We start from the raw sequence: 27211 nt of genomic DNA on the forward strand, positions 1-27211 counted from the left end.
ATGTGGTTTCTGCACATGGTGATGTGGGCTTCCTCACAACATGGCAACTGATCCCGAGAGCGAGAGTGCCATGAGAGCCAGGCAGAAGCGCATGACATCCTTATCATCGGGCCTTAGATGTCCTACAGCAACAGTTCTGCTGTTCTCTTTCGGCCAAGGAAATCACAAAGGTCTTTTCAAATTTGGATGTGGGAGAGACACAGACCCCACTCATCAAGGGAAGGGGTATCAAGGTCACATTGGAAGAAGAGCACATGGATGGCAGATACTGTTGTGGGCAACTTTAGAAAATACAATCTTCTACCCCCTTTCTGTGTGTAATCTCAAAAAATAAAAATAAAAAAAGAGGGGTATCTAGATCTGCCTGGAACCATCATGCAGGTAGAAGGGTTTCTAAAACCATGCAGGCACAAAGTGATAATATCTGAGTGTTGTGTAATATTTGATTTTAAACGGGAAGTAAAAGCAGCAGAGTAACTCTTTGGTCAGCTTCTGCTCTGTATGGAAGGCATACACTTTCTTAGCGACCTGAAATTTCTGCCCGCAGGGCTTATTCTTGATGTAGGTCAAACGGCAAAAACAGAGGCAGGGAGGAATGGATGAAGGCGTACACACTTTGGGGGCAGAGTCCTGCATTCAAATCCTCTCTGCCTTTTACCAGCTGCCTCTTCTTTCTCTGAAAACCAGGGTGGCAGGAGCAACTTCACCAGGGAGTTGCCATAAGAATGAAATGAGACAGGGATCCCTGGGTGGCGCAGCGGTTTGGCGCCTGCCTTTGGCCCAGGGCGCGATCCTGGAGACCCAGGATCGAATCCCACATCGGGCTCCCGGTGCATGGAGCCTGCTTCTCCCTCTGCCTGTGTCTCTGCCTCTCTCTCTCTCTCTCTCTCTGTGACTATCATAAATAAATAAAAATTGAAAAAAAAAATATTTAAAAAAAAAAAAAAAAAAAAAAAGAATGAAATGAGACAATCCTGGCCAGCACCTGCCCTCCGTGCTTGGTAGCCACTCTGGAAAGAACCTCTACCATCTGAAACTTCCAGGTAAATTGCCATGGTTTTGTGTATTTTCCATCCACTGCAATGAAATATCTTCTCATCAAGATCATGACAGTTTTTATGTCCTTAAAATGTATCACAAATGATATGCTTTTAAATCTGTAAACATATGAAGGGTCCTTTGGGAGGAACAGAGCTATTTATTTCTACAATGGTCCTTTGGTACAATGACCTTTTGGGATGCAAGATCCAGAAAAATGAGCTTGGCTGACCCAGTGCGTGTCAGGGCCAGCTGCTCCATTTTGCTCCTAGAAAGCTTGAGGTCATTCTGGAAAGTGAGTAAGAAGAACAGAAAAGCAAGACTGTTGACTCAGCAGAAACCACCTGTCACCAAGCTGGCATTCAGCAAGCCGGCTCAGTCCAATTGGGGCGGGCTGCGGTGCATGACTAGGGTGAGCTGGGAGTTCCCAGCCATGGGGCCAGAAGATCCCACCCTCAAGCAGGGACCTCGCTGGTCCATGTTTCAGGAAAGGAGCCTCACAATTTGCAACTTGGTCACCAGGCAAAGTTTCTAGGGGTTGCCATGGAGATGAGGCTGCCATCTTGGTTGGAGGAGGCATCCCTCAGTGGAGCAGATATGATCAAGTGATGAAGGGCCAGGGCCTAGAAAAAACAAACATTAGGGGAAATGAGAGGAGAGGCATTAATCAACAGAGAGGAAAAGAGGGGAAGTGACTCACTGTGAAACTCAGCAATAATGAAGGTCTTGGGAACTGAGAGTTGTGGGTGTGGGCATGGGAGTGTCTGTCAAGCTCTTTCCCCTTCCATACATAAGGAAGGCTGTCACCTACTGACACCAGGGCCTGTAGCTCTGCCATCTAAACAAACCCTGTAAACTAGAGATGACACATGGCCTGGGCACAGTAGCCTCATTTTGAGCTATGTCCTGAGTTCAAGTTCTGCCAGCAGCAAGTCATATGACCTCTCCGCAATGCTATTTCCTTGCCTGAAAAATAGGGAAAAGGATTTCTGCTCAGTCTTCCTCAAAGGGAAGTTTTAAGATTCAAGAATTTAATGTGCCCCAAGACCGTGTATGCACCCTCCAGGTAGGGACCGCTACTGCCCGGTTCACTGCTGTACTCCGAGCTCCAGCCACAGAGTAAACATTCAATAACCATTTGGTGGGTAAATAAGTGACAGGATGATGGTGAGCTTGGCCCTGCCCTTTCTGGGAAAGTGAAGCAGGAAAGCTCTTCACGAACCTCTGCTTCCCTCCTGCACGATGCTGCTCCTCAAAGTGTGGCCCAAGGACCAGCAGCAGCAGCGCGTGGGAGCTTATAGAAATGCAGATTCTCAGGCCAACCCCAAACCTACTGAATCATAATTTCTGGGGCCAGGGCCCAGACTGTGTTTCAACATGCCCTCCTAGGATTCCAAGGCTCCCCAATGATGAAGAAACATTGCTGCTGGACACAGTGGGGAAAGCATGAGATGCGGTATGAGCTGCCATGGCCCCTCCCCAGGGACTCTCCCTCCCACCTGGCACAGGTGTGCTTTCCCCAATCCACCCCTCACTCTTTCCTTGACCTGCCTGGAGCAGGAGAATGTGCTGTGGATGCTGGCAGAGGTCTTGTCTTTTTTGGGAGGGAGCTGCTCTCCCCCTTCCTGTTTTAGCAAAACCTACAGATGCCACGAGGGATCAGGAGATAAGCTTCGCAGGTACGTGAGAACTCTGCAGAGTGGCCTCTTCCCAATCCAGTCTAGACAAACCCTGTAAACTAGAGACGTAACTTTTAGTTACAAGTTGTAACTTGTAAACAAGCCTCTCTGCCCCGTGGGACAACTGGGAGGTCTCATGCCAAGGGTCCCAGGTACCACTCCCCACCTCACCCCCGCACCCTTCTTCTGAGGTCTCTGCCCCCTCCTCCCGAGGACCTGAAAGTCACGGCGAGCTGCTGGGAATACGAAGAAAAGATGAACCTCTGAGATAAGCACTTGATAAGAACTGACGAGATAACTCATGTCCTGTGGCACGTTCTCAGTAGGGTCTGATTGGAGGTTCCTAGAAGCTCAGTTCACAGACACAAAGAGAGAGGGGAGCAGGTATTGAAGGAGGAAAGCTGGATCTCCAGCAGGTCAAAGCCAAATGCCACAAGGCCAAGTGTCATTGGGAAGAGGACGGGGACCTAGCCACACTGATAGGAATCGTGGAAGAGGCAGATGACAAACGCTCTCAGCTCCCCGGGGGACACCACATTCTGGAAGGGTCGTAGAGAACCGCTACTGTCCTTCCCAAAGGTTTATTGTGTCGCTGTGAGACGGACAGCTAGAGGAGCAGGAGATGTTCAGCCAGGATAAAAGACAATTCTGGGGAAGCTACAAGAAAACTGTCTTCAAATACATTAGAGTGGAAGAGAGGGCAGTCCAGTCGTGTGGGCCCGTGAGGGCAGCCTAGCCCTGTGACACCTCCACCTCCTCAGGGCCCTGTCTTCACTCTGGCCACACCAGGTGATGTCCCACTGCCAGTTACCCCCTACCCCGTCCCTCCCCCCTGCTTCCATTCCTGGCTCAGTGATGGGAGAGTAAGGGTGTGGGCATGGCGTCAGGAAGCCCCAAATTCCAGTCCTGTCCTTGCACTCATGCCTCTTTCCCCTTGTGTCACCCTGCGCCAAATGACAACCCCTTCCAGTCTTGGATTTCCTTGTCAGGAAAATGGGGATGTTTGCCTCTTACCTGGCACAGGTGTTCGCCCTCCAGCCCACACCCTGCAAGGTGGCGGTGAGCAGCCCTCCCCGTTCCCTCGTTCAGCAAATGTTATCTGGTGCTAGCTATCACCCTCTTGCACTGATGTGCCACAGGATGGCACAAGCACCCAGGAGAGGCCTGGCACTTAGTGACTGCCCGGTGAGTGCCGCTGGGGACCACAGGACCCGTTTCCTGGCCTTTTCCAATCTCAATGCTGAGCAGAGGACTGTACAGATACAGGCCCCCGACATCCGGAGACTGTCAACCCCTTTTGCTGTAGCACCCTAGGCAGGATAGAAGACCAGTGGCTCAGAGAACACCTGATCCATATCTTCGTGGGCACATAGTTTTCTTCAGTCAGCAGATCTCACGATACATAAGGAAGCGGGTGGTGCTGATTCAGTGTGCCCTGCCCACTGTGTGAGGCAGACAGAATCACAGCCAGCCTGTGGGGCAACGTGGCCAGCCCAGCACCTCCCAGTGAGTGCACAGACCAGGATCAGTGTGAGGAACAGGCAAGCAAGGCCCACGTGAAGGGCACTTGCGAGGTAACTAAGCTGCCCAGCTCTGGAACTATAATCCTAGCACCTCAATGTGTAGCCGTGTGATTTTAGGCAAACACCTTAGCCTTTCTGTGCCTCAATTTCCTCGGCCAGATAACAGGAAGACTTACTCTTAAGAGTTGTGGCTCTGCAGTCATACGGCTGGTGTGGATTCCACCTCCTCCACTTAATTTACTGTGTGACCTTTCCAAGTGTCCCAGCCTCTCTGTGCCTCAGTTTCTTTTTTTCTTTTTTTTTTTTTTTTATTTATTTTATGATAATCACACAGAGAGCGAGAGAGAGAGAGAGAGGCAGAGACACAGGCAGAGGGAGAAGCAGGCTCCATGCACCAGGAGCCCGACGTGGGATTCGATCTGGGGTCTCCAGGATGGCGCCCTGGGCCAAAGGCAGGTGCCAAACCGCTGCGCCACCCAGGGATCCCTGTGCCTCAGTTTCTTTATCTGTGAAATGGGAGTCATATCAACAGCACCTGCCTCACAGGGTTGTTGTGAGGACTGAATGGGTTTAGTGAGAGAGAACCCTTAAAAAAATGCCTGGCCTGATGTTGCTCACTCCAGTGTTTTAGGCTGGGTTCCTCCACGCCCAAACGTCAGACAGGACTTACATGCAAATAGTCTGCTCAGAAAATGATCACAGCAAGCACCTGCAAGGGAGTGAGAAAGTGAGACAGGGACCGGGAAGAAGCTAAAAAAGCATGCATGAATGATCAGGTTGCCTTCTCAGCCTCCTCCGCAGGGCTCGGTCCTGCTGGGGGCCCCTGTGGAGGGCAGAGAATCCCTCAGCAGCGTTTCCCCACTCCCAAGGGCATGGAGGCCAGGATGATTGCAGTAGAAAGCAGAGGAGTCCCAACAGTGACTGCCACATCAGGCTTTTCTGAAAAATTGAGGCATCTCCCCTGCACTCCTGAACACCATGTGTAACAACACTGACAAACCAAGTTTCAGGAGGCAGTGGAGGGCTGGGGGCCAGAATTCACCTGATGCCTCCACCCTGATGCAAAAAATGTCTATAAAACAGCTCCCTTCCTCACACCACCCTGGCAGGCACCTGAGACCCCACACTCTGGAGTATTCGAAGCAGGGCCCGCTGGGTACAATCTACCTGGCCTTTGTGAGTAACCCCTCCAGCTGAGGACAGGGGCTCAGGGAGCAGGGAGCAGAAACAGTCTCCTCCAGCCACCCTGGAATGCACACTAGGCTTGATTCTGAGTGGCAGGCATCCGGGCCTCCAGGCTGGGGCAGAGAATTGAAGGAACCAAGAGTTGGGGGCTGGGAGAGCTGAGTGAGGAGGGATGGTCCTCGTTGCTTCCGCAGTGGGAAGCGGAGCTGCCCAAGAACTGCAGACAGAACCACCGAGGAGGGCCAGGAAGGCAGAGGCAGACACATCATTACTGTATAGGGCTGCGACCGCTTCGTGCCATCGTCTTACCCTTGGGGCGGTGACTTCAGCAGGCTGAACTCATCAGGACGCCTTCGGGGTGCCTGCTGTGTGGCCTCAGCCGAGGGGCGAGAGGTATTAAGGGATTCCCCTCCTGGAGCCTTTGCCTGGGCTTTTCCTTTGCTCACCTCCTCCTTGATCAGGACTCAAGAGACCCTGGGCCCAATGGGATGCTCCGGAGTCAGCCAGTGACTCAGCAGGTGGGGAGGCGCCCAGCTCGGGGGGCCTGCGCGTCTGCCCCACCTCCCTTGTCTGTGCACTAAGCACCCTTGGGCTGCTTCCCAGGCCCTCTCGTAACCCCTCGGCTGGAGAAGCAGCGGCTGGTGAGCGCAGTCAAGGGTCCTGGGATCCCTGGGGGCCGTCCCCAGGCAGCTCTAAGGAAACACTGAGGAGCTGGGGCGCAGCTGGGCAGCTTCCAGGACGTCCTTCCTCCGACACTGCTGCGAGGAATCAAAGCTTCCCTTGGCCCTCGCGAAGAGGACGGGGAGGGCGGGCTCGCACGCCGGGGCTGGGGACCGTCTTGGCTTCAAAAACAACAACAAAACCAGGTCAGTGATGATGTGATCGTGGGGCTGATCCAGGGCTGGGGCTGAAGGAGGCCCCCCCCCCCCCCCCCCCGGCTTCAGAGTCGGCAGCGGAGGGCGAGAGAAGGGAGGGGAAGGGTCACGCCCCGCAGGGAACTGCAGGCGGAAGGGAAGTGCAGCCCCGGGGCTCACCAGGCAGCTCCGAGAGCTCGTGCAAAGCGGCCCGCGGTTTGGCGCCGGCCCCGGGCCCGGGCGCGAGCCTGGAGTCCCGGGTTCGAGTCCCGCGTCGGGCTCCCCTCCTCCTCCGCACGCTCCTGCCACGTCTCGCGGGAGCACGAGCTGCTCGCACGCAAGGCGGACGCGGACGCCACGCGAGATCTCCCTCGCGGCGCCCGGCGCGGCGCTGTGACGTCACCGGGCCGCGCCGCCGCGGAGGCCGCACGTGAGCTGGGGCTCGGGGCCGTCCGGCCGGGCCATGGACGCGCGCCCCGAAGGCCCCGACGCGGAATCCGGGTCGGACCCACGAGACGCGCGGGAGCCCGGGCGCCCTGGGAGCGTGCGGCAGCCGGAGCCGGGCCCGGGAGCACCTGCTGTGCGGCGGGACGCAGGTCGGCGGCCGCCCCCGATGGCGCCGGGCCCCGCAGACCCCGGCCCGGAGCTGCCCCAGACGCCTCCGGAGGCGGCCCCAGAGCCCCCCGGCCTCCAGCCAGGGCCGCGCGGGGAGTCCGCGGGCTTCCCCCAGGCCCGACGGGAGCTCGACTCGGAGCCGGCCCCCGGGTCTCCGCGACACCAGCCGGGGCTGGGCCCCCCGGAGCCCCCGCGGCCCCCGCCCCCCGGCTCCCCGCGGGGTCAGCGCGAGCCGAGCCGGCCGGCCCCGGCCACGCGCACGGGGAGCAGCGACCTCGGGGCGAAGAAGCGGACAGGCCCGGCCGCCCACGCCGCGGCGTCGAAGAAGCTGAAGGAGGTGGAGGCGGCCCTTGTAATCCCCAAGGGAAGGCCCCAGTCGGGGCGGCTGTGGAAGGACGGCTCCAAGAAGAGGTGACCTTGGGGACGGCCGCGCGGGGACGCGGTTCTCCGGTGTAGCCTGGAGCCAGACCCAGGGATGAAGAGAGCTCAGATTTGCAGGGAGAGGGCGCGGGGGGGGGCGGGGAGGGGGGGCAGGTGCTCACACAAGCAGGTGATTATGATCACAACGTGGTAAAAATGCTCCGGGGTCTCAGGGAGGGCGAGCCGGTGCCCACAAAGGTTATTCCGGGATGCTCTCCTGGAGCCCTGGATCTGTGTGTTCATTCAACAAGCATTGCAGTGAGGGAAGCAGATTCAAGGAAACCAGACATTGCTTGATAAAAACCAGCCAGCATCCCTTACGGTGATTTTGCCCCTCGTGGGGAAGAGTAGTGCGGGGTAGAACACGGCCAGGCATCTCGGCAGGGACCCGCCAGGGCGAGGGGCCTTGCAGGCAGAGGGACCAGTGCGCCTCCGTCCGCAGCACTGGGAAGCAGCTGGTGTTAGGGTTATCCCCGTTTTGCATGTGGGGAACTCGAGGCTGTGCAGAGAAATGGGGGGGGGGTATCAGACCCTACGACATCAGGGGTGAAAGCAGAGACCAGTGAGGAGGCGGTGGCAGCAGAACCAGAACGTGTTCAGAAGCTACAGATCGGTCTTGTGGCCAAAGGGCCGGTGAATTGATGTTTGGGGTCTTTGAGGAAGCAGCTTCGGCGGGTGGTGAGCGAGCCCGGAGGCGGTGGACGCAGCCTCCCCTTCCGTGCTCAGACCAAATGCCACCTGCGCGGGGCTCCTCAGGTGTGTGTCATCTCCCCTCTCTGAAGGTCACTGTTTACTGAGCACCTGCCACGGGCAAGACCACGGTGCTAAAATGCTTCTCCAGTCTCGTTCTTGGCTCAGTCCTCCTGCCATGCTTTGGAACAGGAACCGTTCTCGTCTCTGTTTAACGTGGGAAGTCGCTGAAACTCCAGCTACTTTGTCCAAGGTCATCCACGTAGTAGAAGGTGGATCCAGGCCTTGATACCCAGGCCTGTCTGCCTTCAACCGCCCTGTAAAACCGGTGCTCTGGAACTGCGTTGCCCCAATAGCCTAGTTGCCAGGCACATGTGGCAATTTAAATTGAAGCTAATTAAAGTGTAAAAACTTAAACCCTGAATTCCTCCATCACTCCAGCCTCATCACAAGTGCTCAGCTGCCAGTGTGAATAGTGGCTGCCCTACCAGACGGTCAGTGTAGACTCCTTCCACCATTAACAGAAAGTTCTGCTTGGCAGAACTGCGGCTCTGTGTGTCCAGGTCCTCGCTGCCTTGTCCCTTTGGGTTTCTCGTGACGGGTAGGGAGGCTATGTGTGCTGCAGCCCCGTCGTCCTGTGCTTAAGATGTCAGGTCTTCAGCAGGAAGTCCTTGGGGAGAGGGGGAGAGAGCAGTCGAGGGGTTCCTGGGGTCAGAACCAGGCTGAAGATGGATAGGCGTGGGGTCAAGCCCCGGGCTGTGTGTACTAGACTCCTATAGACCAAGAAGGGGAGAAGATGACCCAGAAGAGCAGTATTGACCCTATTGACCCTTTCCCATGGAGGGGAATGGGCTCTGTCCTGTGTGCCCTGCAGCCTTCAGAAGCTAGGGCGAGCCTGCCAGCCTGCTATGACCATTTGGAGCACCATATAGTGGAAGTGGATGGAGAAGAGCTCTTTCATAAGTCAAGAAATTGGTGGAGGAGACAAAAAAAGGCCACTATGAGAGGATTTGCTAAGGACAGGGCAGCCAGAGGGGCTTCGGATAGCTCAAGAGGAAAGACCTACAGGAAAGGGGAGAGCAAAGTCCATGACCCTCCCCATTCTCCTCACCTGCTCAGTGGTCTTGCTTCGTCTTGCTCCGTGACATGCCTTCCTTTATTTTTCTTCCTGGAATATTTCCCAGCACGTCCTAGATTGATTATTCCACCCATACGTTCTTGCGGTACGCATTCTTACTGAGGTAGTCCCATTTCTCCTGGGACTGTGATGTCACTATCAACACTTGGGAAATCCAAGACGTCCCCTGATACCCTCTCATGCCCACCACACTTTCACATACCACCCACGCCGTTCTGAGGAGGTGGAACAGGCTGCCCCCCGGAGGAAGTGAGCCCTGTTTCCAGAAACATCAGCTCCCAAGCTGACCTGGCTTGGTAGAAGCAGCAGAACCTTACAGAAAGACTGTGTGGTCTGGCCTTTCATCACAGACACAGGGATTTCAGTCTTGACAGCCATTCAGGTACAAGGTGACTTGGGGCACTTAACCTTTTTGAGCCTTGGGTTTGCTGCTCTGTAAAAAGGGACACATAACAAGGGCTTAAGAAATGGCAGCTGGCATGATAGGGGCCCACTCCTGCCCCCGTTTCTGCAGACCCAGAGGGGTGCCTGCCTGGCAAGCAGGCAGGAGAGCATGTAGTTCTGCCTGGGTTCTGAGGAGGAAGGCCCAGAGCCTGGAGCTGAGAGAAGAAGAGGCATGGGGGCCTCCCATGGATGACCTGAGCACTCATCCCTGGTCTCCCATCCAGGTTCTCCCAGATGGTACAGAGCAAGCCCCTGCGTACATCCTGGCAGCAGAAGATGAAGGAACGGCAGGAGAGGAAGCTGGCCAAGGACTTCGCCCGGCATTTAGAGGAGGAGAAGGAGAAACGCCAGCAGGTGAGGGGCCGGCCAACCAGGCTGAGGCTGGAGCTCAGGGAGCTGAGCCGGTGACTGCTGTAATAGGCCTTGGAGGGGGCACCTAACTGCCACAGGGAGGCGGGGAGCCTGGCCAGAAGCAGAAGTCCAGTATGGCCTGCAGGGTGGGAAAGCCCAGTGGAAGGTCCAGTTTGGCCCAGGGCTCTGTAAGAGACTCAAGTATGGGGAGGAGCCCAGGACAAAGTCCCCCTGCTCCCCACCCCCATGGTGGCTCTCACTGCTGATAGCAGCATTTGGTGAGATGGGCTTCAGGGTCCGCACCTCCATAGGAGAAAGGCTTATCCCTCGTACTGTGGCCATCATTCTCCAAGAAACAGCTACCACTTATCAGCAAGGTGGGTGCCTGTGCTTCCCTCCAGCTTGCTCCCTGACACTCATCCCCAGGCCAGAAATGCCCCTTTAGAGGTTCCCATCGACCCCTTCCAGTCTCCAGGAAGCCCCAGCAGGCAGCACGCCAGGCCTGGGGTTGTCAGGGATGTTACTTGCCTAGTGATCCCAGGGCACGGGAGAAGTCAAACACCTCACCCTGAACCTGGCCACCGAGGGCAGGGGCTAGGCCAGTACGTTCAGTCCTCCATCCCCTGCTTTGAGTCACCCCACCAGTCCAGCCTGTGGCTGAGGCCCTGCAGACTGTGGCTGCTGCTGTGTGCCGACTCCTTATCATACTTCCTGTGTGGCCCTGACTCCCTCTTGGGCAAGACCCGACTTCTTGTCACCGCCCCCCAGGAGCGCCCCCAGCCCAACCCTTCCCCCAACGGGAGCCCATATCTTACTTCTCCTTTCTCCTCCTCTGGGGCCCAGGCCACCTCTGCTCTCCTGACCATGCCGTGGCCTCAGGCCCCACCAGGGACAGCAGGCAGCATAGCCAGGAGGCACCGCACTTCCCATTCCCGAGAAAGACTCCACCTAGATCCATCTTTGAAGTGTCCCCCCTGGGCCGGGTACCTGACGCACAGAGAGGTTCAGCAGCTTGGCCAAGGTCACCCATTTGGAAGTAGCAGAGGCAGGACTTGAGTCAGGGCCAGACAGCTCGGGAGCCTCTTCCCTATGGCCTCCACCCCTCCCAGCCCCACACCTGGGCAAACCTTAGGGACCCTGTGAGGGTGGGAAGGAGGAAAGAGACCACTGTGTATGCCCAAGCTTCCAGGTGGGGGGAGCCACCTGTGTCTCACTGCCCCCTACCCACCATCCTATCTAGGCTACGTGACCAGGTGCCCAACTTCTTGGCTGCAGTCAGGAACTTCCCACCACAGTGGGCCTCTGGTTCCACGGGCACAGGCATATCTCCTTGCTGGCCCTCCCCCCACATACCACCAGGAACAATTGAACTAAGGTGAAGGTCTTTCCTCTCCTTGGGAACTCAGCCAGCTCTGACTCTTCTGAGACCTAAGCAACCAGGGCTGTCCCAGCTCCCAGACTCAAATCCTCATCCCCCTGTGTGTTCCAGGAGAAGAAACAGCGCCGGGCTGAGAACCTGAAACGCCGCCTGGAGAATGAGCGGAGGGCAGAGGTTGTCCAAGTGGTGAGTGTTGTCTTGCTCACGGGGATCTGAACCGCAGCCAGGCTGGGCACTGTGTTCGAGATGCCTCGACACCCCTGCCTCGAGACCTCTCCTTGTTCTGTGATCCAGACCCCTGTGGGGCAGCCTCCCTTCCCCCTGGGGCACAGGGCAGAGACTACAACCTACTAATGCCCTCTTCTCACACCACCCCCAGATCCGAAACCCCGCCAAGCTCAAGCGGGCAAAGAAGAAACAGCTTCGCTCCATTCAGAAGAGGGATACGCTGGCGCTGCTGCAGAAACAGCCGTCCCAGCAGCCAGCAGCCAAGATTTGAGCTCAGGACAACCCAGAAGTCTCCTGTGACCAACCGCTATGTCAGACTCGGCACTTGCCGGGCCAGTGGTCACACGCCTCTGTGGGATGTGGTACTCCAACACTAGTGCCACCCTCCTCCACCCCAGAGAGGCTATAGGCCTTTGAGGGCTCTCAAGCCCTAGGAAGCCAGGAGCCTGGCAGAACTAGAGGAGGGAACAGGTTCAGCCCACCCCTGCCTCCTTCCTCTTTCATCAAGTGCCTTACAACCACAAAGAGTCAGTTCTCTGGTTCCTTGGGAGCTGACAGCTGGAGGGTGACTCTTCAAAATGTGTATTTCTGTCTCAAGGTCACAGGTTCGCCCCTGACCAGGAGACTGCAGTCAGGAACCAGTTCCCCTTGCACCATCCCAGAGGCTGCCTTGGGCATCTCTGCAGCCCACTGACCCTGTCACCCAGCTGTTGGAACCCGGTTTCCCCGAGTTTTCAACACGGAAGGGTGAAGGAGGTTGCGGGGAATGACGTTCCCCGCCCCCCCAGCGCGCTCTCACCTCTCTTGGACTGTGAGAAGGCTACCTGGGCATCTGATTCACTCAGACCATTCAGTCTGTAATAAAAATATTTATTGAACACCCATTGTGTACAGGCACAATTCTAGGTATGGGGAATACAGACAGAGGCCCCTGCCCACAAAGGGGCATTTTTCATTCTGATGGAAAAAAACCTAATAAACAAGGAAATAGTATTGTGTATCAGACTGTGAGAAGTGCTACAAATGAAGCAGGGGAGGGTCCCAGGGAGTGTGGCAAGGTGATAAGATGGGTGTGTGTTCAGTCTGCTGAGCCCCTGCTGCGGAAACCGTAAGCTGGCCGCCCGCCTTCAGGCCCCCAGCCAGGAGTGGCTCAGGCAGCACTGGACCCAGACCCCAAGAACGTCTCTCCCTCCACTCTTCTACTAGCATTTCACCCACCAGTTACTGGCCACAGCTCTGCACCAGGCCCCGGGACAGACCCGAGTGCAGCGCTCTTTGTCCTCTGGTGTGTGGTGGGTAGAGGAAACCTGGCGCAGTGGATGTGCTAACAAGGGAGGCCCAAGGTGGCCGTCACATCCACGCCCTGGAAGGGACAGCCACCCAGCCCCTACGTGGTTGGGACGCAGGTGTTGGGAACATGAGGATTACCAGCGTTGCCCACGGGGCATCCCATGGAATACCGGCCTGTACATGTCATGTGCTGTGGTCTCGGAGGCTGCTGCGCACACTCAAATACTAAGAACGAGAAGACCTTCAGCAGAGATGCCCGCTGCACTTGGATTAGCCCAGGCTGACCACGGTACCTTCGATACCTTATAAACCCCCTTGGGCGGTGCCGGGTCAGAAGGGTAGAGATATGGGGCCCCTTACAGCCAGACCTTCAGTACCTTGGGTATGTCCGGGGAAGGGGGGGGGGGGGGCTTTGCACTTACTAAGGGACAATGGAACCTCGGCATGCACAGCAGTGAGTATGCAGACCCTGCACTTTGGGCTAGTGGCCCGGCCTGTGTGTGCCTCAGTTGGATCATGAGTAGAAGTTGGGGCTGACAGAACCCGTCCCTGGGATCGAGCATCTCAACAAACGTGGGGTAGGTGACTGCGTGACAAGTTAGACCAGACCAGTGCTTCCCAAACCTTTGTCCCGGTTTGCTACTCCGAAACGCAATCGCTGGTTTCCTGTGAAGATCTTTACCTCCTTCCCCCTCCGACCATCAGGCGGAGCTGAGCCCTGAGCCCCAGGAAGGGGTGGCCACCCCTCTCAAGTCGGAGCAATCTATGGTTTCCCGCCTGCGCTGGTCCCTGGGGTCCGCTGACCAGCAGCGCTCACTTCGCCTCCTGGGAGCTCGGTGAAGTGCAGAATCCGGGCGCCCGCCCTGGGCCCTGACGGTTCTAGATGGGACGGAGGCCCCGGAGGCGCTTTGGGCCGCGGAGCCCGGCTCGCCTGCCCGCCCCCGGGGCGCTCTTGTGCCCGGTCGCTGCGCTCTACCCCGACGCGGTGCTCAGCGCCCGGTTCAGGGGGCCCCTCTCGTCCTGGGACCTGGACCGGGCCCTCTGCGCTGACCGCCCGCGGCCGCCCTGCAGCCAGGCAAGCAGGCGTGCGGGCCCGGACGGGGGCGGTGGCGCGCGGGCGCCGGGGGCCTGGCGGGGCCCAGAGGAGCGGCGGCGGCGCCCGCTGCCCGGGCCGCCCAGCTCGCTGTCGTCCAGCAGCACACTCTCCAGCACGCTCCGCAGCGAGCGCCGCAGTTTGCGCAGCACGTCGGGGCAGGTGAGCACGTAGAGCAGCGGGTTGATCACGCTGTTGAGGAAGGCCAGGCTGGTGACGAAGGGCAGGCCGCGCCACACGAGAGGCCGCAGCGAGGGGTCGGCGTGCGCTCGGGCCTCCAGCAAGCTGAACACGTGGTAGGGCCCCCAGCAGAGCGCGAAGGCCGCCACCACGGCCGCCACCAGGCGCACGAAGCGGCTGGGCCGCCGGCGGCCACGGTGACACAGCTGCGCGCTCACGAGAAAGTGGCTGGAGGCGATGATGGCCAGTGGCACGACGAAGGCCACCAGGAACTTGCTGACGGCCAGGGCTGCCTGGCGCGTGTTGCACGTGGCGTCGCGGTCGGGCCCCGGGTTCAGAAGCAGCACGTTGTAGTAGCACATGATGCGGCCGTCGAGCCGCGGGATGGTGTCCCGGAACACGAAGTAGGGCACGGTGTTGAGCACCGCCAGCGCCCAGAGCCCCAGGCAGACCCTGTGGGCCATGGCGACCGTCCGGTGGTTCTGCGCCCACACTGGCCGCACCACCTGCAGGCAGCGGTCCAGGCTGATGGCGCTGAGCAGGAAGCCGCTGGCGAACATGTTGAGGAAGAAGATGGAGGAGTGCAGCTTGCAGAACGTGGTGCCCAGCTCCCACGAGTGGCCCACCGCCAGGAAGTACGTGAAGAAGGGCAGGGTGGCGGTGGCCAGCAGGTCCGACAGCGCCAGGTGCAGCACCCAGGTGGTGACCACGGTCTGGCGCATGCGGCAGCCCACCACGAAAAGGATGAGTCCGTTCTCCGTCAGGCCCAGCAGCGAGGCCAGCCCGTGCAGCAGCACCGAAGCGTGGTCCATGTAGCGCATGCTGGAGTTGCTGTGGCTTTGGATGCGGCTCATCTGCTCCAGGATGGGGCAGAGGGGCTTCAGGCTGGCGTTGGCCGACATGGCAGGCTCTGTGGCGGAGAGAAGGGGCACTGAGGTAGGTGGCGCCTGGCAGCGGGGGACCCCCTCCCCCAGGACGTTGGAATCCCACCCGTGAACTGTAGAGATGAAGCCTGGAGGGTGGGGACAGGGGGAGGGATCAGGGAAATTGAGCAAAGACAGTAAGGTGGGGGGAATTACATCCCAGCTGCACACACACACACACACACACACACACCCCGCTCACTGTGCAAACTCGGGCAAGCCATTTAACCTTCCCGAGCCTGTTTCTTCGTCTGTGACGTGGATGTCAGCTCATAACCGGCCCTAGCTCCTAGGGCTGCCGGGCGTGTCCGGCCAGTTTACAGACATGAGCACTGAGAGCGGAACCGGCGCGCGGAAAGCACCGCATCGATGTTGAGATTATTTTAGTATATGTACGCCTGAGCGAGCACGGCGTTGAGATCGCTATTCCGCAGGCCCCCTCGGGTCACGTGGAAACGGATACAAAGCCAGGCCACGCAGGATTCCTTTTCCCCATCCCTGCAGCGTTCCCCACCTGAGATGTCAGCTGGCCTGGGGAAGGGGAGTGGGAGAAGCCTGTGCCTTTAAGGGACGTGCCCTCCCTGCCTGTCCCACGCTCAGATCTTGGCTCTGCAGCTTCTCCAGTTGGCCCTTTGCTCCCACAGCAGGGGTAGGTTGGGTGTGTTAGCCTTGAACTGTGGAGCCAGCCCCTACTCTGGTAGTTGGAGAGGAAATAAGATAAGAGAGAGGAGAGAGCTGGGCATGAGGAACTACCAGACTAGGGCCCTGGAGGCCCAATAGGGTTAGAGAACTGTCCCCTACCCGGGGAAGCCGAGCCCATGTGCCGGCTCCCCACTCCTTGGGGAAGCCCAGCCTGCTCATCTGTTTGCTCAGCGACTCACTCATTCAGCAGATATTAACTGAGCAACTTCTCAGGTAAATGCTGGGGAAGCCAGCGTCTGACAGATGTGCACACCCACAGCCTCCTCAAAAACCCAAGACCACCGGATGCAAAGCTGGTTGAGACTGGGGAGAGCAGAGGGGGAGGCTGCAGGCAAGAATTAGGGAACTAGGGGCTAGGCAGCAGGGGTTGGGGACTCAGATTGTTCTGGGGCCCCACGATGTGCCAGCGACTCCAGTAGGCCCCTTACGTAGGTGCTCTCTGGCTCAGGACTCGAGAAGAAAGGCTCAGAACTTCACTCCATCTCATTTTACAGGGGAGTAAACTGAGACCCAAGCCACCCAAATAACACTGGCAAGTAGAGGAGCAACTGTTTAGGGCTCAGCCTGTCCTCTTCCCTGATTCCTGCTATAAGGGAGCTTCGATGGAGGAAGAAGCAAGGGAAGTGGGGGATGGTCTTTAGTACTCACATTTCCAGGGGAAACACTGTTGGCTAAGATGAGGAAATCCGCACTTTTCTCCAGGTACTGCGGTCCTTTGTGAGGTGAGGCCCCTGGGAATCAAACTAGACTCTTCCAGGCAGATGAGCCCTTGGAGCTGGAGACCGCAGGTAGGTAGGTGAGTGGGGAGCAGCGGGGCCTGTGCTCCCTGAGAATGCTCATGCTTCCCAAGCTTTAGAGTTTGCAGAGTGACTCTGCAACACGGTGATCATGTGAAACCCCGTGTTTCAGAGGAGTTAACTGAGACTCAGAAACATAGCAACTTGCCCATCGTGGCTCAGCAGCAGCAAGCAGCTGGGACTCCACCCAGCAGACAAATGAGCACTATCCCCTCTCTGCACCAAGACATTCCCTTCAGCAGCCCCTTGGCCAGGTCTCGTGGGGACACCGAGAACACAGTCCTGCTACACCCCCAGGACCCATCCAGTTTGATCTTTCTGGCTGCATGGAGACAGCCCACTGAGATCCCCAGGGAACCCAGCAGCTAGGATCCTGCTCTGGTGTGGGTTAGGGGTAGAGAACGCAAGCTTTTCGAGTCGGTTACCCTAAAACTGCTCCTGTAATGCTCCCACCCACACTGCCTGTGTGGTTTCCATGCCCTTCCCTTCTTCCAGCAGCTTGTCCCCCCTGGTCTTTGGTAAACCCGACTCTCTGCTAGCTGTAAGGAGCTGCTCCCCTGGCAAAACTGTGCCTTCCTTTATGGGTTCAGAGAGGGCACTAAGGCTGCCCACCCCTCTGCCATCACTTCCTTACCTGGGCACAGAAGGAGCACAGGTTTCCAGCCCTGGAGACAGTCCGCTCCCCTTGGCAGCCAGATGAGGAGGTGCTGTGGCACCAGGCAGGCAGAGGCAGGGGAGTGAGGCTGAGGGAGGAAATGGCTATCCGCCCCAGAGTGTGTGTGTGTGTGTGTGTGTGTGTTTAGGGGTGGGGTGGGGAGGCGGGGACAGCAGAGGGTGAGTTGTCACGCTGGTATTCTAGTAACGTTAGTCTCCATCAATGAGAAAGGGACAGAACTGCTGGCAGCCCCTGTGCACCCCTATCCCCTTCCACAAGAGGCTTGCAGAAGCCCCAGGGTGGTGCGGGTGCGTGTGGGGGAATGGAAGTGTGCATGAGGGGCTGTGATCGAGGCGGCCGCCGTGTAGGGAAGGTGGACGAGGCAGAGGACATCTCGTGCATGCGTCCACTGGCCTGGGCTGCCCTCTCCTGACCCCAGAATCCTCAGGAAGGCAGGGTCAGCAGTGGGGAGAGCAGAAGGCAGGCCGCCCCTGCAGCCCTAGCTGGGAGCTAAGCCACTTCCCCTTGCAGGGCCCCGGTTTTGCCGTCTGTCTCCCCAAAAAGCTTGGCAGCTTGAACCTCGCTCAGAGTGCCAGGCACACAGTCAGTGCTCATGGAAAACAGGTCTTTTCTCCCCTGGGGGGGAGGGGGTAGAGGCTGTAGGGCAAGGGCAATACAGCTTTGATTTAAAATGGGCTCAGAGCCCTAAGATGAGCTTACAGAACCATCCGAGTTTGCATTTAGTTGTTCTCCAGGTCTTCAAGGACCCAGCCTCCTGGGGTCAGGAACCATTCATTCAAGCTTAGCGTCCCAGCACCTCAGAAGTGAAACTGAGTAAACCAAATCTAAAAACTCAGTGCCTCCACATCAAGGCAAGGGCACTCCCTCCCAGGGGATTGACTCTGCAGGAATCTTCCACTTAGACCCAGGCTCCATCACGGGGCCTGGCACTTAATCAACTTGCGGAGAACCTGCGATCCTGACCGAAGAATGGGTGAAAACCTGTGACCTTTTGACAAGGGTCACATTTTTTTATGGCAGCCCAAGATGGCAGATCATTAAGTGACTCGATTATCCAGAGTATCATGCTGGGAAGTCTCCTTTCCTGTAGGTCACGGAGGGCCTGGTCTTCCCAAGACGAGTGCCGAGTGCCGGCAGCCCTCCCTAGAAAACGGGCAGATGTTTCCATCCTGCTTTGGAGAAAGTGCCCCCGCCCCACCCACCTCCACCCCCAACCTGCAGGCCCACGGACATCTTCCAAGGCCGGGCAGTCAGTGTAGTGTGGTGGCGAGCTCAGGGAGTCTGGCCAGAGTGCCTGCGTGTGGATCTGGCTCTGCCACCCCCGAGCTGTGTGACCTTGGGCAAGTGACTTCACAAGCAGTCAAGTAGAATTTTGAAGAGGGACTCCTTCTGTACAGCCCCTGCCCCAAAACGCAAGGATTGGTGCACAGACTGCTCCTGGGGCTGAGAAAGAGTCCCCCCTTCCTTCCTGTGGGCACATTTCGGCAGGGGAGTGTCAGGCTTGAGCCCCCTCTCAGGACCACAGCCCTCCCTTGCCTCCTCCATCCGGCACCCTTGTGCAGTGAACATCTGCACAACCTCCCGCAGCAGCCCTGCTAATGGCCTCCTTACCTGACACCTCTACTCCTCTGACCTTTCCCCACCTCCTGTTGCCAACCCTGCAATCCCTGTGCTGGCTCCTGAGGAGTCACTTATGAAAGTTGCTAAAACAAACAAAAGTCGTCCAGATGTGCGAGACCCTAAGACAGTTTCTTTCTTTCTTTCTTTTTGTAGGTTTTTTTTTTTTATTGGAGTTTGATTTGCCAACATATAGTATGACACCCAGTGCTCATCCCGCCAAGGAGGCAGTAACGTTGGTTCTTTTGGCCCCTCGGCTACACTCCCACGGGGGAGATGGACCTTTCTGCATTCTTCCCGGAGTGGAGCCGCAGTGCCACGGTCCCTGGGTCCCTGCGTGTAGGATGTTGGGACCGGGAGGCAAAAGCATCAGGAACGAGGAGCCAGCGTCTGCCCCTCAGAGAGCGCCTTGGGGGTAGACAGAAGCAAAGAGGGGAAGGGAGCCTTAGGTGGGGCTTGCTGGCTGGAAGTAGGGACCAGGGGCCCCAGTGACCAGGCATCAAGAGCTCAGGATGGGTTTTAGGAGAGAATCCAACCGGAGAACCTTGTAGAGCCTTCCACAGTGTCAGGCTGGTGTTGCCAGGAGGAGGACCCCAGGACTGCTGAGGGTCCTTCAAGGAGGGTAGAGTCTGGTAGAGGGTGACTAGGGTCCTCTGGGAAGTGCCTGAAACAGGACAGACCAGCAATTCTCAGCTCAGCTGAGCACACATCGGGCCTCCCAGAGGGCAGGTCAAGCCCAGGGCCTCTCCCCCAGAGGGTCACATTGCATTTCTGTCAGGCTCCCAGCAGCCCCCGGTACTGAAGAGAGCATGGAGAACACTGATCCCCCCAGAAAGGAGAGTCAGAGTCCTTAGGCCTGGGGTGCTGGGAGCAGAGAGCAGCAGCTCCACACGGGAGAGCTGCTCACTGCTACCCAGGAGCTTTCCTGAATGCCTCCCCTCCCTGCTGTGAGTGTCGGGATGCTGAGCCCAGCACCCAGCCCAGAGCTGGCCACCGAGGGATGATGCAAGAGCCAGCTGCCACTTAGTTATTTTAGTGCACTGGGTTTCCATGTCAACCTCTTCCTGACTCTGGACATTACATTTGCATCTTCCACCTCCGCATTTGCTGCAAACTTGATTTTGGGAGCCAAGAAGGCCGTGCTAAGAAGCAACCCGCAGAACCTCTGGGCTCCAGGCGGTCAAGGCGGGAATGGTCATTGTCATGGCAGCCATCTGCAGCGATGCTGACTTGTGGGCCCCAATGGGGCTGTGCTTCCCCGGATAGAATGTGTGGGAGCCCAGGGAGGGGAGAGGGGCCCACCTGAGGGTATAGAGCTTCAGGAGCCTCACTCTCAGGGAAGCTGGTGTCCCCACCTGAGGAGTGGGGATGTAGCTGCCCACGGGGCCACATGGGGTGGGCTTCTCCGAGCCCTGGGATGAGCGGCTGGGGAAAGGTGGGGGGTCTTCAGCCCAGCCCTGGCCACCTGTCCAATAACTCCTCCCACCCACCCTGGGCACAGGCCCGAGTCCCTGAAGCACAAGCTTCTCTGTGGCCTGAAGCTTGCTGTCCCAGCCAGTGAGAGCAGAAATCAGGTCCATCTCTGTGATCTCAGCCATTGCAGGCAGGGAGACAAACCCGAGCCCAGCAGACTACTCCTGGGTCTCTGCAGCCTGTGGGAGGACACCAGCGCCTGCACCTTCCCCTCATCCCCAGCATCCCCGTCATCTCCAGCCACCCCAGCGCCTTTACACGGCTGCTGGGTGGAATCCCTTAGTCCTCTCCCCTGCCCCATCCTGCAGTCCCTCTTTCCCAGACACTGAGTGTCTCAGGCTCCCAAGAGGTTGCTTATGACATCACACATGGTTTAACCAGCGGTCCAGCGAATGGTCCCCAAGGGAATGCATCCCCCAGCTTCTTCCCGTTTCTCCCCACTTTCTCCCCCTGCTCCTACCTTAGGAAGTAGACTTCCTTTTTCCTTTCTGACTTTTTTACAGAAGTTCATCAAACAGGAAGTGAGAGGCATAGCAGGAAGCAGGTAGAACCTGCCCTAGACTCCACCAACTCCCTTGCCCAGGAGGCCCTGGCGTCGCCCACAAGCAGCAGGGAGGCCATGTGACTTGACCTTGCGGAAAGCCTAGATGGAGCTCGAGAGGAGGCCTAATTCTGTGTTGGCCATTAAGGCGCTGGGTGGTCTGGTCCCAGCACCTCTCCCCTTCTGTTTCTGGCACTCCCCAGTCATAGCTCACATCCATTGGTATTTATCAGCACCTCCCAACACCCTGTGCAGGCCAGGCTATCTCTGGGCTCCTCTTATACTGTTTGCTCCCAGCTTGAGAATACTGTGGAGGCCGAGAAAATTAAGGCCATTCTGCCTTAAGTTCAGTGTTAGCACAAGTACAGCCATCTCAGGCCCCTGTGAATAAGAGCTGAACTTTACAGGAAAAACCACAGAACGCCCTTGACAGAGATCGAAAGTCCCGTATTGGAATGAAAACAGCGCTTAAGAAATTCTTCCATCCCTTCTGAAAATCCCCTAGACCAGCCCATAAAAACCCTGCTGTAACCCACCTCGGGGTCCAAGTCCCTGGCTCCGCTGTGTCGGGTGCACTTGGACCCAAGCCCAAGCTTGTAAATAAACCCTCGTGTGTTTGCATCGGTGTCGGCTTCTCGGTGGTTTCTCGGATTCACAATCTTGGGCACAACAAGTACTAGTTTGTCCCCCTATTCACCCTTTTAAAACCCCGCCCAGAGGTCACCTTCTCTGGGAAGCCTTTGCTGATCCCCTCAGACCCTACCTCCCATTCCTCGCTCCCGCATCCCTGCCTCACTTTCTATACTGCCTTGTTGCCCTCTGTGCTGACTTTCTCACTCAGCTGCTCCACCCTCACGACTTGAGGACAGAGACTGTTCCTATTTCATCAGCTCCTCACTAAAGCCAAGCAGAGGGCCTGATGTGTGCAGGGGCCCCAGTGAATGTCCGCTAAACAGAATGAATCTCTAGTATTGGCGGGTAGACATAGGGTGACCCGTTCTGGATGCGTCCTTGCCTGTGTCCTAATGCCACTCACTCTGACTGTTCTCCCCCATGGTGGGCACCACACAAGAACTTCCTGTTATTGTTGATTCTCTCAGGCCCATACATATGCCTGTCAGTCCCTGTAAAAGCTGCCTTCGTGGATTAGCACCCTAGGGCTGCCATAGCAAAATACCACTGGCCTGATGGCTGAAAACAACAGAACTGTGCTGTTCCTTCATTCTGAAGGCCCGAAGTCTGGCATGTAGGACTCAGCAGGACCATTCCCACTAAGGTCCCAAGGTAAGGCTCTTCCCTTGCCTCCTTCAACTCTGGTACCCCCCAGGGCTCCTTCCCTTGGCGCTACATCCCTGCAGGCTCTGCCTCCACTTCATATGGTCTTCTCCCCATGTGTCTCTCCTAAGGGCACTGGCCACTGGATTAAGGCCCTACCAACAAATCCATGACGATCTCACGGAGATCCTTAACTCAATTTTATCTGCAAAGCCCCTTTTTTCCAAACAATGTCATTTTCCCAGTCTCCAGGTGTTACAGTGTGGACATACCCTCTGAGGGCCACACCACTCACCCCAGTACACGTAGCAGTATCTCACATCTCACATTTATGGGGTGCTTACTGTGTGCCAGGTAGCTAGCTAAGCACTTTGCCTGATAAGCTCATATAAACCTCATAACCACCCTTGTCTTTCCAGCCGGAAGAGGCCCAGTCCTCCTCCCTGGGGCACCCTCTCTCTGTCCCTGGCTCTCACAAGCAGGCAGAATGGGGACTCACTCAGGGAGCCCTTCAGGCTCTCGGCACCCACAAGTTGATCTTGTTCCTAATTCCATCCTACAGAAAGAAATTGAAGCCCCACTTTAAAAACAAGAAAAAAAGAAATGTAAAAAGCTAAGAGATAGACAAACAGGTTTAGAAAGAGGCCAAGTGGGAAGCCAAGATCCCAAGTGAGGTCACTCTGATCTGACCTTCTTTCCTCAGCAATCAAAACAGTGGTGGCTTGTATTGCTCTTGTACGCCAGCGATGCAGCTGCCCTCCGTGGGTCTTCTTACTTCATCTTCACAGCAAGCCTACAAGGCAGGCACTGTTCCTGGCCCCCGCCGTTACACAGATGAGAAAATCGAGTCAGTGAGTGGGTGATTTTTCCAAGGAAGCTGGGGGATGCGTTCCCTTGGGGACCATTCCCTGGACCGCTGGTTAAACCATGTGTGATGTCATAAGCATCTGGTGGGGTGAGCCGGGGAGCTGGCATCCTTCTCCGGCTGATGAGCTCTAGTGCCGGTGAGCTAGGGCAAGAATCGGAATCCTAACCAAGTGTTCAGGGCTCCCCCTCCCCACCTTCCAGGACAGTTTGGCACAACTTTTCTCAAAGGCATCCTTCTGGGGGCACCTGGGAGGCTCAGTGGTTGAGCGTCTGCCTTCACCTCAGGGCATGATCCTGGGGTCCTGGGATCGAGTCCCACATCGGGCTCCCCACAGGGAGCCTGCTTCTCCCTCTGCCTGTGTCTCTGCCTCTCTCTATGTCTCTCATGAATAAATAAATAAAATCTTTTAAAAAAAAAACAAAATATAAAAACATCCTTCTGCCCTTACCCATTAGGAAGTTCCCTTGTTTTTTTCTTGCCTTTCCAGGCCCTTAGGAGACATGCTGCCCTCACGCACATGGAGCTTTCTGTGTATCTAGTTTCATCCCCACCATAATCATTCCCATTCCTACGTTACAGATGGCAGAAGGTCCTTTCACTCCTGAGCAGCAGAATAGAATCCAGGTTCTCAGCTCCTCTGGCTGGGGCTCTCTCCGCCGCCTGAAACTCCCACCGCTGCCCTCAGCAAGAGCTCTGGGCTACAGCAGGACACAGGCACAGGGGGAAGGGATGATAGAGCCGGGAAACCACCACACCCGGGTGAATGTCTGCTGAGGAGCAGGATGGTCGCACACAGGGGTCTCGGAGGGTCTCCCTATCAGGTACTTCCCACGTGCAAAGAGAAACAGTAATGGTACAGCGGAGGCACCCAGCAGACCCCATGTTACCCAAGCATTCAAACTTATCTCCGCACTAATAGGACAAACCAGTACGGTGAGCCTGCTGAGAGAATGTCCTGAGAAGGACACAGCGTCCCTTCCGGGCTATTCCTGCCCATGAAGGGCACAACTGTGACCCCCCCACTCATATGTGGAAGCCCTAACCCCCAGCACCCGAAAATGGGGCCGTACTTGGAGGCAGGGCCTTAAGAGGTGAGCCTGTGAGGATAGGCTGTAATCCGATCTGACCAGTGTTGTTATAAGGAAAAGAAATGGGGTCTCACAGAGACGCGAGGGATGTGTGCACACAGCGGAAAGACCACGTGAGGACAGGGGAGGAGCGGCCCTCTGCAAGTCGAGGCGAGTGACTGCAGAGGAAACCAAACCTGCTGACACCTTGATCTTGGACTTCCAGCCGCTAGAACTGTGAGAAAATGTTTCGATCGTTGAAGCCCCCCGTGTGCCTATGCTATTCTGTTACAGCAGCCCTAGCAAACTCATACGGCTGCCAAAAATGCATAGCCTGAGTCTAATCAGGAGGAAACACCAAATAAACCCATGCAAGGGCCATTCTGTAACGTGACTGGACTCCTCAAGACATCGAGGGTATGAAGAACAAAGAATGACAGAGGGATGGTCCCAGGCTGGAGGAGGGTAAGGAAGCGTGATCTTGGCCTCACGTTGGATCCTGGTCTAGGAAAAAAGCTTTCTCCTTTGCTGTAAGAGTCATGACTAGGCCAGTTGGTAAATTGAATACGGTTTGTAAATTAGACATTTGTGTTCTACCAATGTGGATTTCCTGGTTTTGATCATTTTACTTATATTTTAGGAAGTGCCACACTGCAGTGTTCAGGGTAAGAGGAGAGCCATCTACAGACAGCTCTCAAATGTCACGGAAGAAAGTGTGGATGTGGGTGTCTCTATACATATGGAAAGCAAAAGAACTAAAACAAACATAAAAAGACACTGTTAAAAAACAAAATTCAAAAAAACAAAAACAAAAACAAAAAAAAAACAAAATTCAGTTGAGTAAAGTTTAAACGTCCTGTTGGCTTTATGCAGCCATTCATGAGTCAGGCAGCCCCGAGGAGCTGCCCCAAAAGACTTCCACTAGTCGGCTAATTGCAAGGTCACTTTCCTTTAGGGGATGGCAGTGGTCTGTTGGGCAGCAGATTACTAGCCAGTACTAATCAGGGGATTCCTTTTTTTTTTTTTTTTTTTTTTTTTGACTGGTTTAAGCTTCCATTTCTGGGAGAGCCAAAACTAATTGTTTTATTGACATGGGGCTTAGCATAAGTGACTCCATTAGGGGCCTCTTGTCCTGTTTTTAACAATATTTGAAGGACCTGAGTGAAGGGTATATGGAAAATGTTTTTGGTAAGTCTGAAATGATTTCAAAATAAAAAGTTTAAAGCCTTCCACTGTCCTTCAGGAAAAACCCACCTCAACAGCTCTTACCCCTCTGGGGACCCCAATGAGCCTGAAATCCACTGTTTGCAGCCCTATGCCCTTTTCACCCCAAATTCCCTTCTGCCTCAACAAAGTACTCCCACCACCACCCCTGTGCCTCCTACACGTCTGACTTCCACCACCACCACCCCAGTCTGTGCCTCGCTTGCTCTGTACCCAGGGCGATCCTCCAAGCTTCCCCCTCTTCAGGTCTAATCACAATGAAGTTCAAGCACTAAATCGCGATCGTGTAGAATTTGTCACACCCAATCTTGGTCACTGCCCATCCTTCTGTCCACACTATGAGGCAAGCATTCTCATCCCCAGTTCACAAGCAGGAAGATGATCCCAGAAATGGATGTGCCCCAGCCAAGGCTAGAAGGAGGGAGGGGCTCGATTGGAGCCAGACTTTTTTTTTTTTTTTCCAATATTCATATTTCTTTATAGTAAGAGTCTTATAGCAGAACTGGACAGAGGTAAAGCCCTTATTTTAATACTTAGTGATTATCTTAGATATTTGAGGTCAGAAATACACTTTTTATCTTTTTTTAAATTTTAAATTCAATTAACTAACATATAATGTATTTTCAGAGGTAGAGGTCAGGGACTCATCAGCCTTTTTTTTTTTTTTTAATATTTTATTTATTCATGCGAGACACAGAGAGAGAGGCAGAGACACAGGCAGAGGGAGAAGCAGGCTCCCTGCAGGGAGTCCAATGTGGGACTCGATCCCAGGACCCAGGATCACAACCTGTGCCAAAGGCAGACTCTCAACCGCTGAGCCACCCAGGCGTCCCTCATCAGTCTTATATAACACCCAGTGCTCACTAACTACATCACCTGCCTTCCCTCACGCCCATCACCCAGTGACCCCATCCCCCCACCCCTCTCCCTCCAGCAGCCCTCAGTTTGTTTCCTATAATTAAGAGTCTCTTATGGTTTATCTCCCTCTCTGATTTCATCTTTTCTCTCTTCCCTTAGTGATCTGTTTTGTTTCTTAAATTCCACATATGAGTGAGATCTCATGATAATTGTCTTTCTTTGATTGACTTATTCCACTTAGCATAATACCCTCCAGCTCCATCTACGTCATTGCAAATGGAAAAATTTCTTTTTTTTTTTTTTGATGAGTTATAATATTCCACTGTGTATATATCTACCACATCTCCTTTATCCATTCATCTGTCGATGGACATCTGGGCTCTTTCCACAGTTTGGCTATTGTGGACATTGCTGCTAGAAACTTTGGGGTGCAGGTGCCCCTTCAGATCAATACATTTGTATCTTTGGGGTAAATTGCCAGCAGTGCAATTGCTGGGTCATAAGGAACTTCTTGAGGAACCTCCACACAGTTTTCCAGAGTGGCTGCCCCAGTTCACATTCCCACCAACAGTGCAGGAGGGTTCCCCTTTCTCCTCATCCTCGCCAACATCCGTCATTTCCTGACTTATTAATTGTAGCCATTCTGACGGGTGTGAGGTGGGATCTCATTGTGGTTTTGATTTGTGTTTCCCTGCTGCCGAGTGATGTGGAGTATGTTCTCATGTGTCTGTTGGCCACGTGTAGATCTTCAGACTCTTTTTTTTTTTTTTATTTTATTTATTTATTCATAGAGACAGAGAGAGAGAAGCAGAGACACAGGCAGAGGGAGAAGCAGGCTCCATGCAGGGAGCCCGACGTGGGACTTGATCCAGTGACCCCAGGATCATGCCCTAGACTGCAGGTGGTACTAAACCGCTGCGCCACCAGGGCTGCCCAGATCTTCAGACTCTTAACGACCAAGCTACATGCTGCCCTACTGCGACTCACGCTCAGTGGGGTTTACTGGCTTTGGCAGAGCCGACTCTGCCAGGCCCGGGGGAGGCACCCCACCAAAATGAGGATAGTGGTAATGAGGCCTTGAGTG

General features: G+C 55.8%; 2 protein-coding genes and 1 long non-coding RNA gene across 6 annotated transcripts; 1 reads left to right on the top strand and 2 right to left on the bottom strand.

Annotated features, from left to right (window-relative positions):
* Window positions 1-1178: 1178 nt before the first annotated feature.
* On the bottom strand, window positions 1179-6311 carry LOC144292097 (uncharacterized). Its single transcript, XR_013359613.1, has 3 exons — window positions 5735-6311; window positions 2590-2776; window positions 1179-1661 (listed from the first exon to the last, which is right to left on the bottom strand). It is a non-coding gene; the product is annotated as an uncharacterized LOC144292097 (long non-coding RNA).
* A 383-nt stretch (window positions 6312-6694) lies between these two features.
* On the top strand, window positions 6695-12541 carry CCDC86 (coiled-coil domain containing 86). The gene is made up of 4 exons (XM_077861817.1): window positions 6695-7305; window positions 9811-9940; window positions 11427-11501; window positions 11695-12541. The coding sequence occupies exons 1-4, from the start codon at window positions 6743-6745 to the stop codon at window positions 11812-11814; spliced, it is 888 nt and encodes a 295-aa protein (XP_077717943.1). The 5' UTR covers window positions 6695-6742; the 3' UTR covers window positions 11815-12541.
* On the bottom strand, window positions 12342-23209 carry PTGDR2 (prostaglandin D2 receptor 2). Of its 4 annotated transcripts, XM_077861814.1 has the most exons (7): window positions 22801-23209; window positions 22610-22666; window positions 21372-21494; window positions 19366-19485; window positions 17163-19229; window positions 16380-16506; window positions 12342-15016 (listed from the first exon to the last, which is right to left on the bottom strand). In XM_077861814.1, the coding sequence occupies exon 7, from the start codon at window positions 15006-15008 to the stop codon at window positions 13806-13808; it is 1203 nt and encodes a 400-aa protein (XP_077717940.1). In that variant the 5' UTR covers window positions 15009-15016; window positions 16380-16506; window positions 17163-19229; window positions 19366-19485; window positions 21372-21494; window positions 22610-22666; window positions 22801-23209; the 3' UTR covers window positions 12342-13805. The 4 variants fall into 4 exon arrangements, with proteins under 4 accessions (XP_077717940.1, XP_077717939.1, XP_077717941.1 ...); XM_077861813.1 differs by lacking the exons at window positions 21372-21494; window positions 22610-22666 and having other exon boundaries at window positions 22801-23201; XM_077861815.1 differs by lacking the exons at window positions 21372-21494; window positions 22610-22666; window positions 22801-23209 and adding an exon at window positions 20124-20271.
* Between the last annotated feature and the right edge of the window lie 4002 nt (window positions 23210-27211).

Source organism: Canis aureus, chromosome 21 (assembly GCF_053574225.1).
Source record: "Canis aureus isolate CA01 chromosome 21, VMU_Caureus_v.1.0, whole genome shotgun sequence".
In the NCBI taxonomy this organism is placed as follows: Eukaryota; Metazoa; Chordata; class Mammalia; order Carnivora; family Canidae; genus Canis; species Canis aureus.

Excerpts from the sequence above, each read along its gene's own strand:
- PTGDR2 (XM_077861814.1), bottom strand. The coding sequence starts at position 15,008 with ATGTCGGCCAACGCCAGCCTGAAGCCCCTCTGCCCCATCCTGGAGCAG.
- CCDC86 (XM_077861817.1), top strand. The coding sequence starts at position 6,743 with ATGGACGCGCGCCCCGAAGGCCCCGACGCGGAATCCGGGTCGGACCCA. Across the intron at positions 7,306-9,810 it reads AAGGACGGCTCCAAGAAGAG|GTTCTCCCAGATGGTACAGA; the intron begins GTGACCTTGGGG and ends TCTCCCATCCAG. Across the intron at positions 11,502-11,694 it reads GGGCAGAGGTTGTCCAAGTG|ATCCGAAACCCCGCCAAGCT; the intron begins GTGAGTGTTGTC and ends CACCACCCCCAG.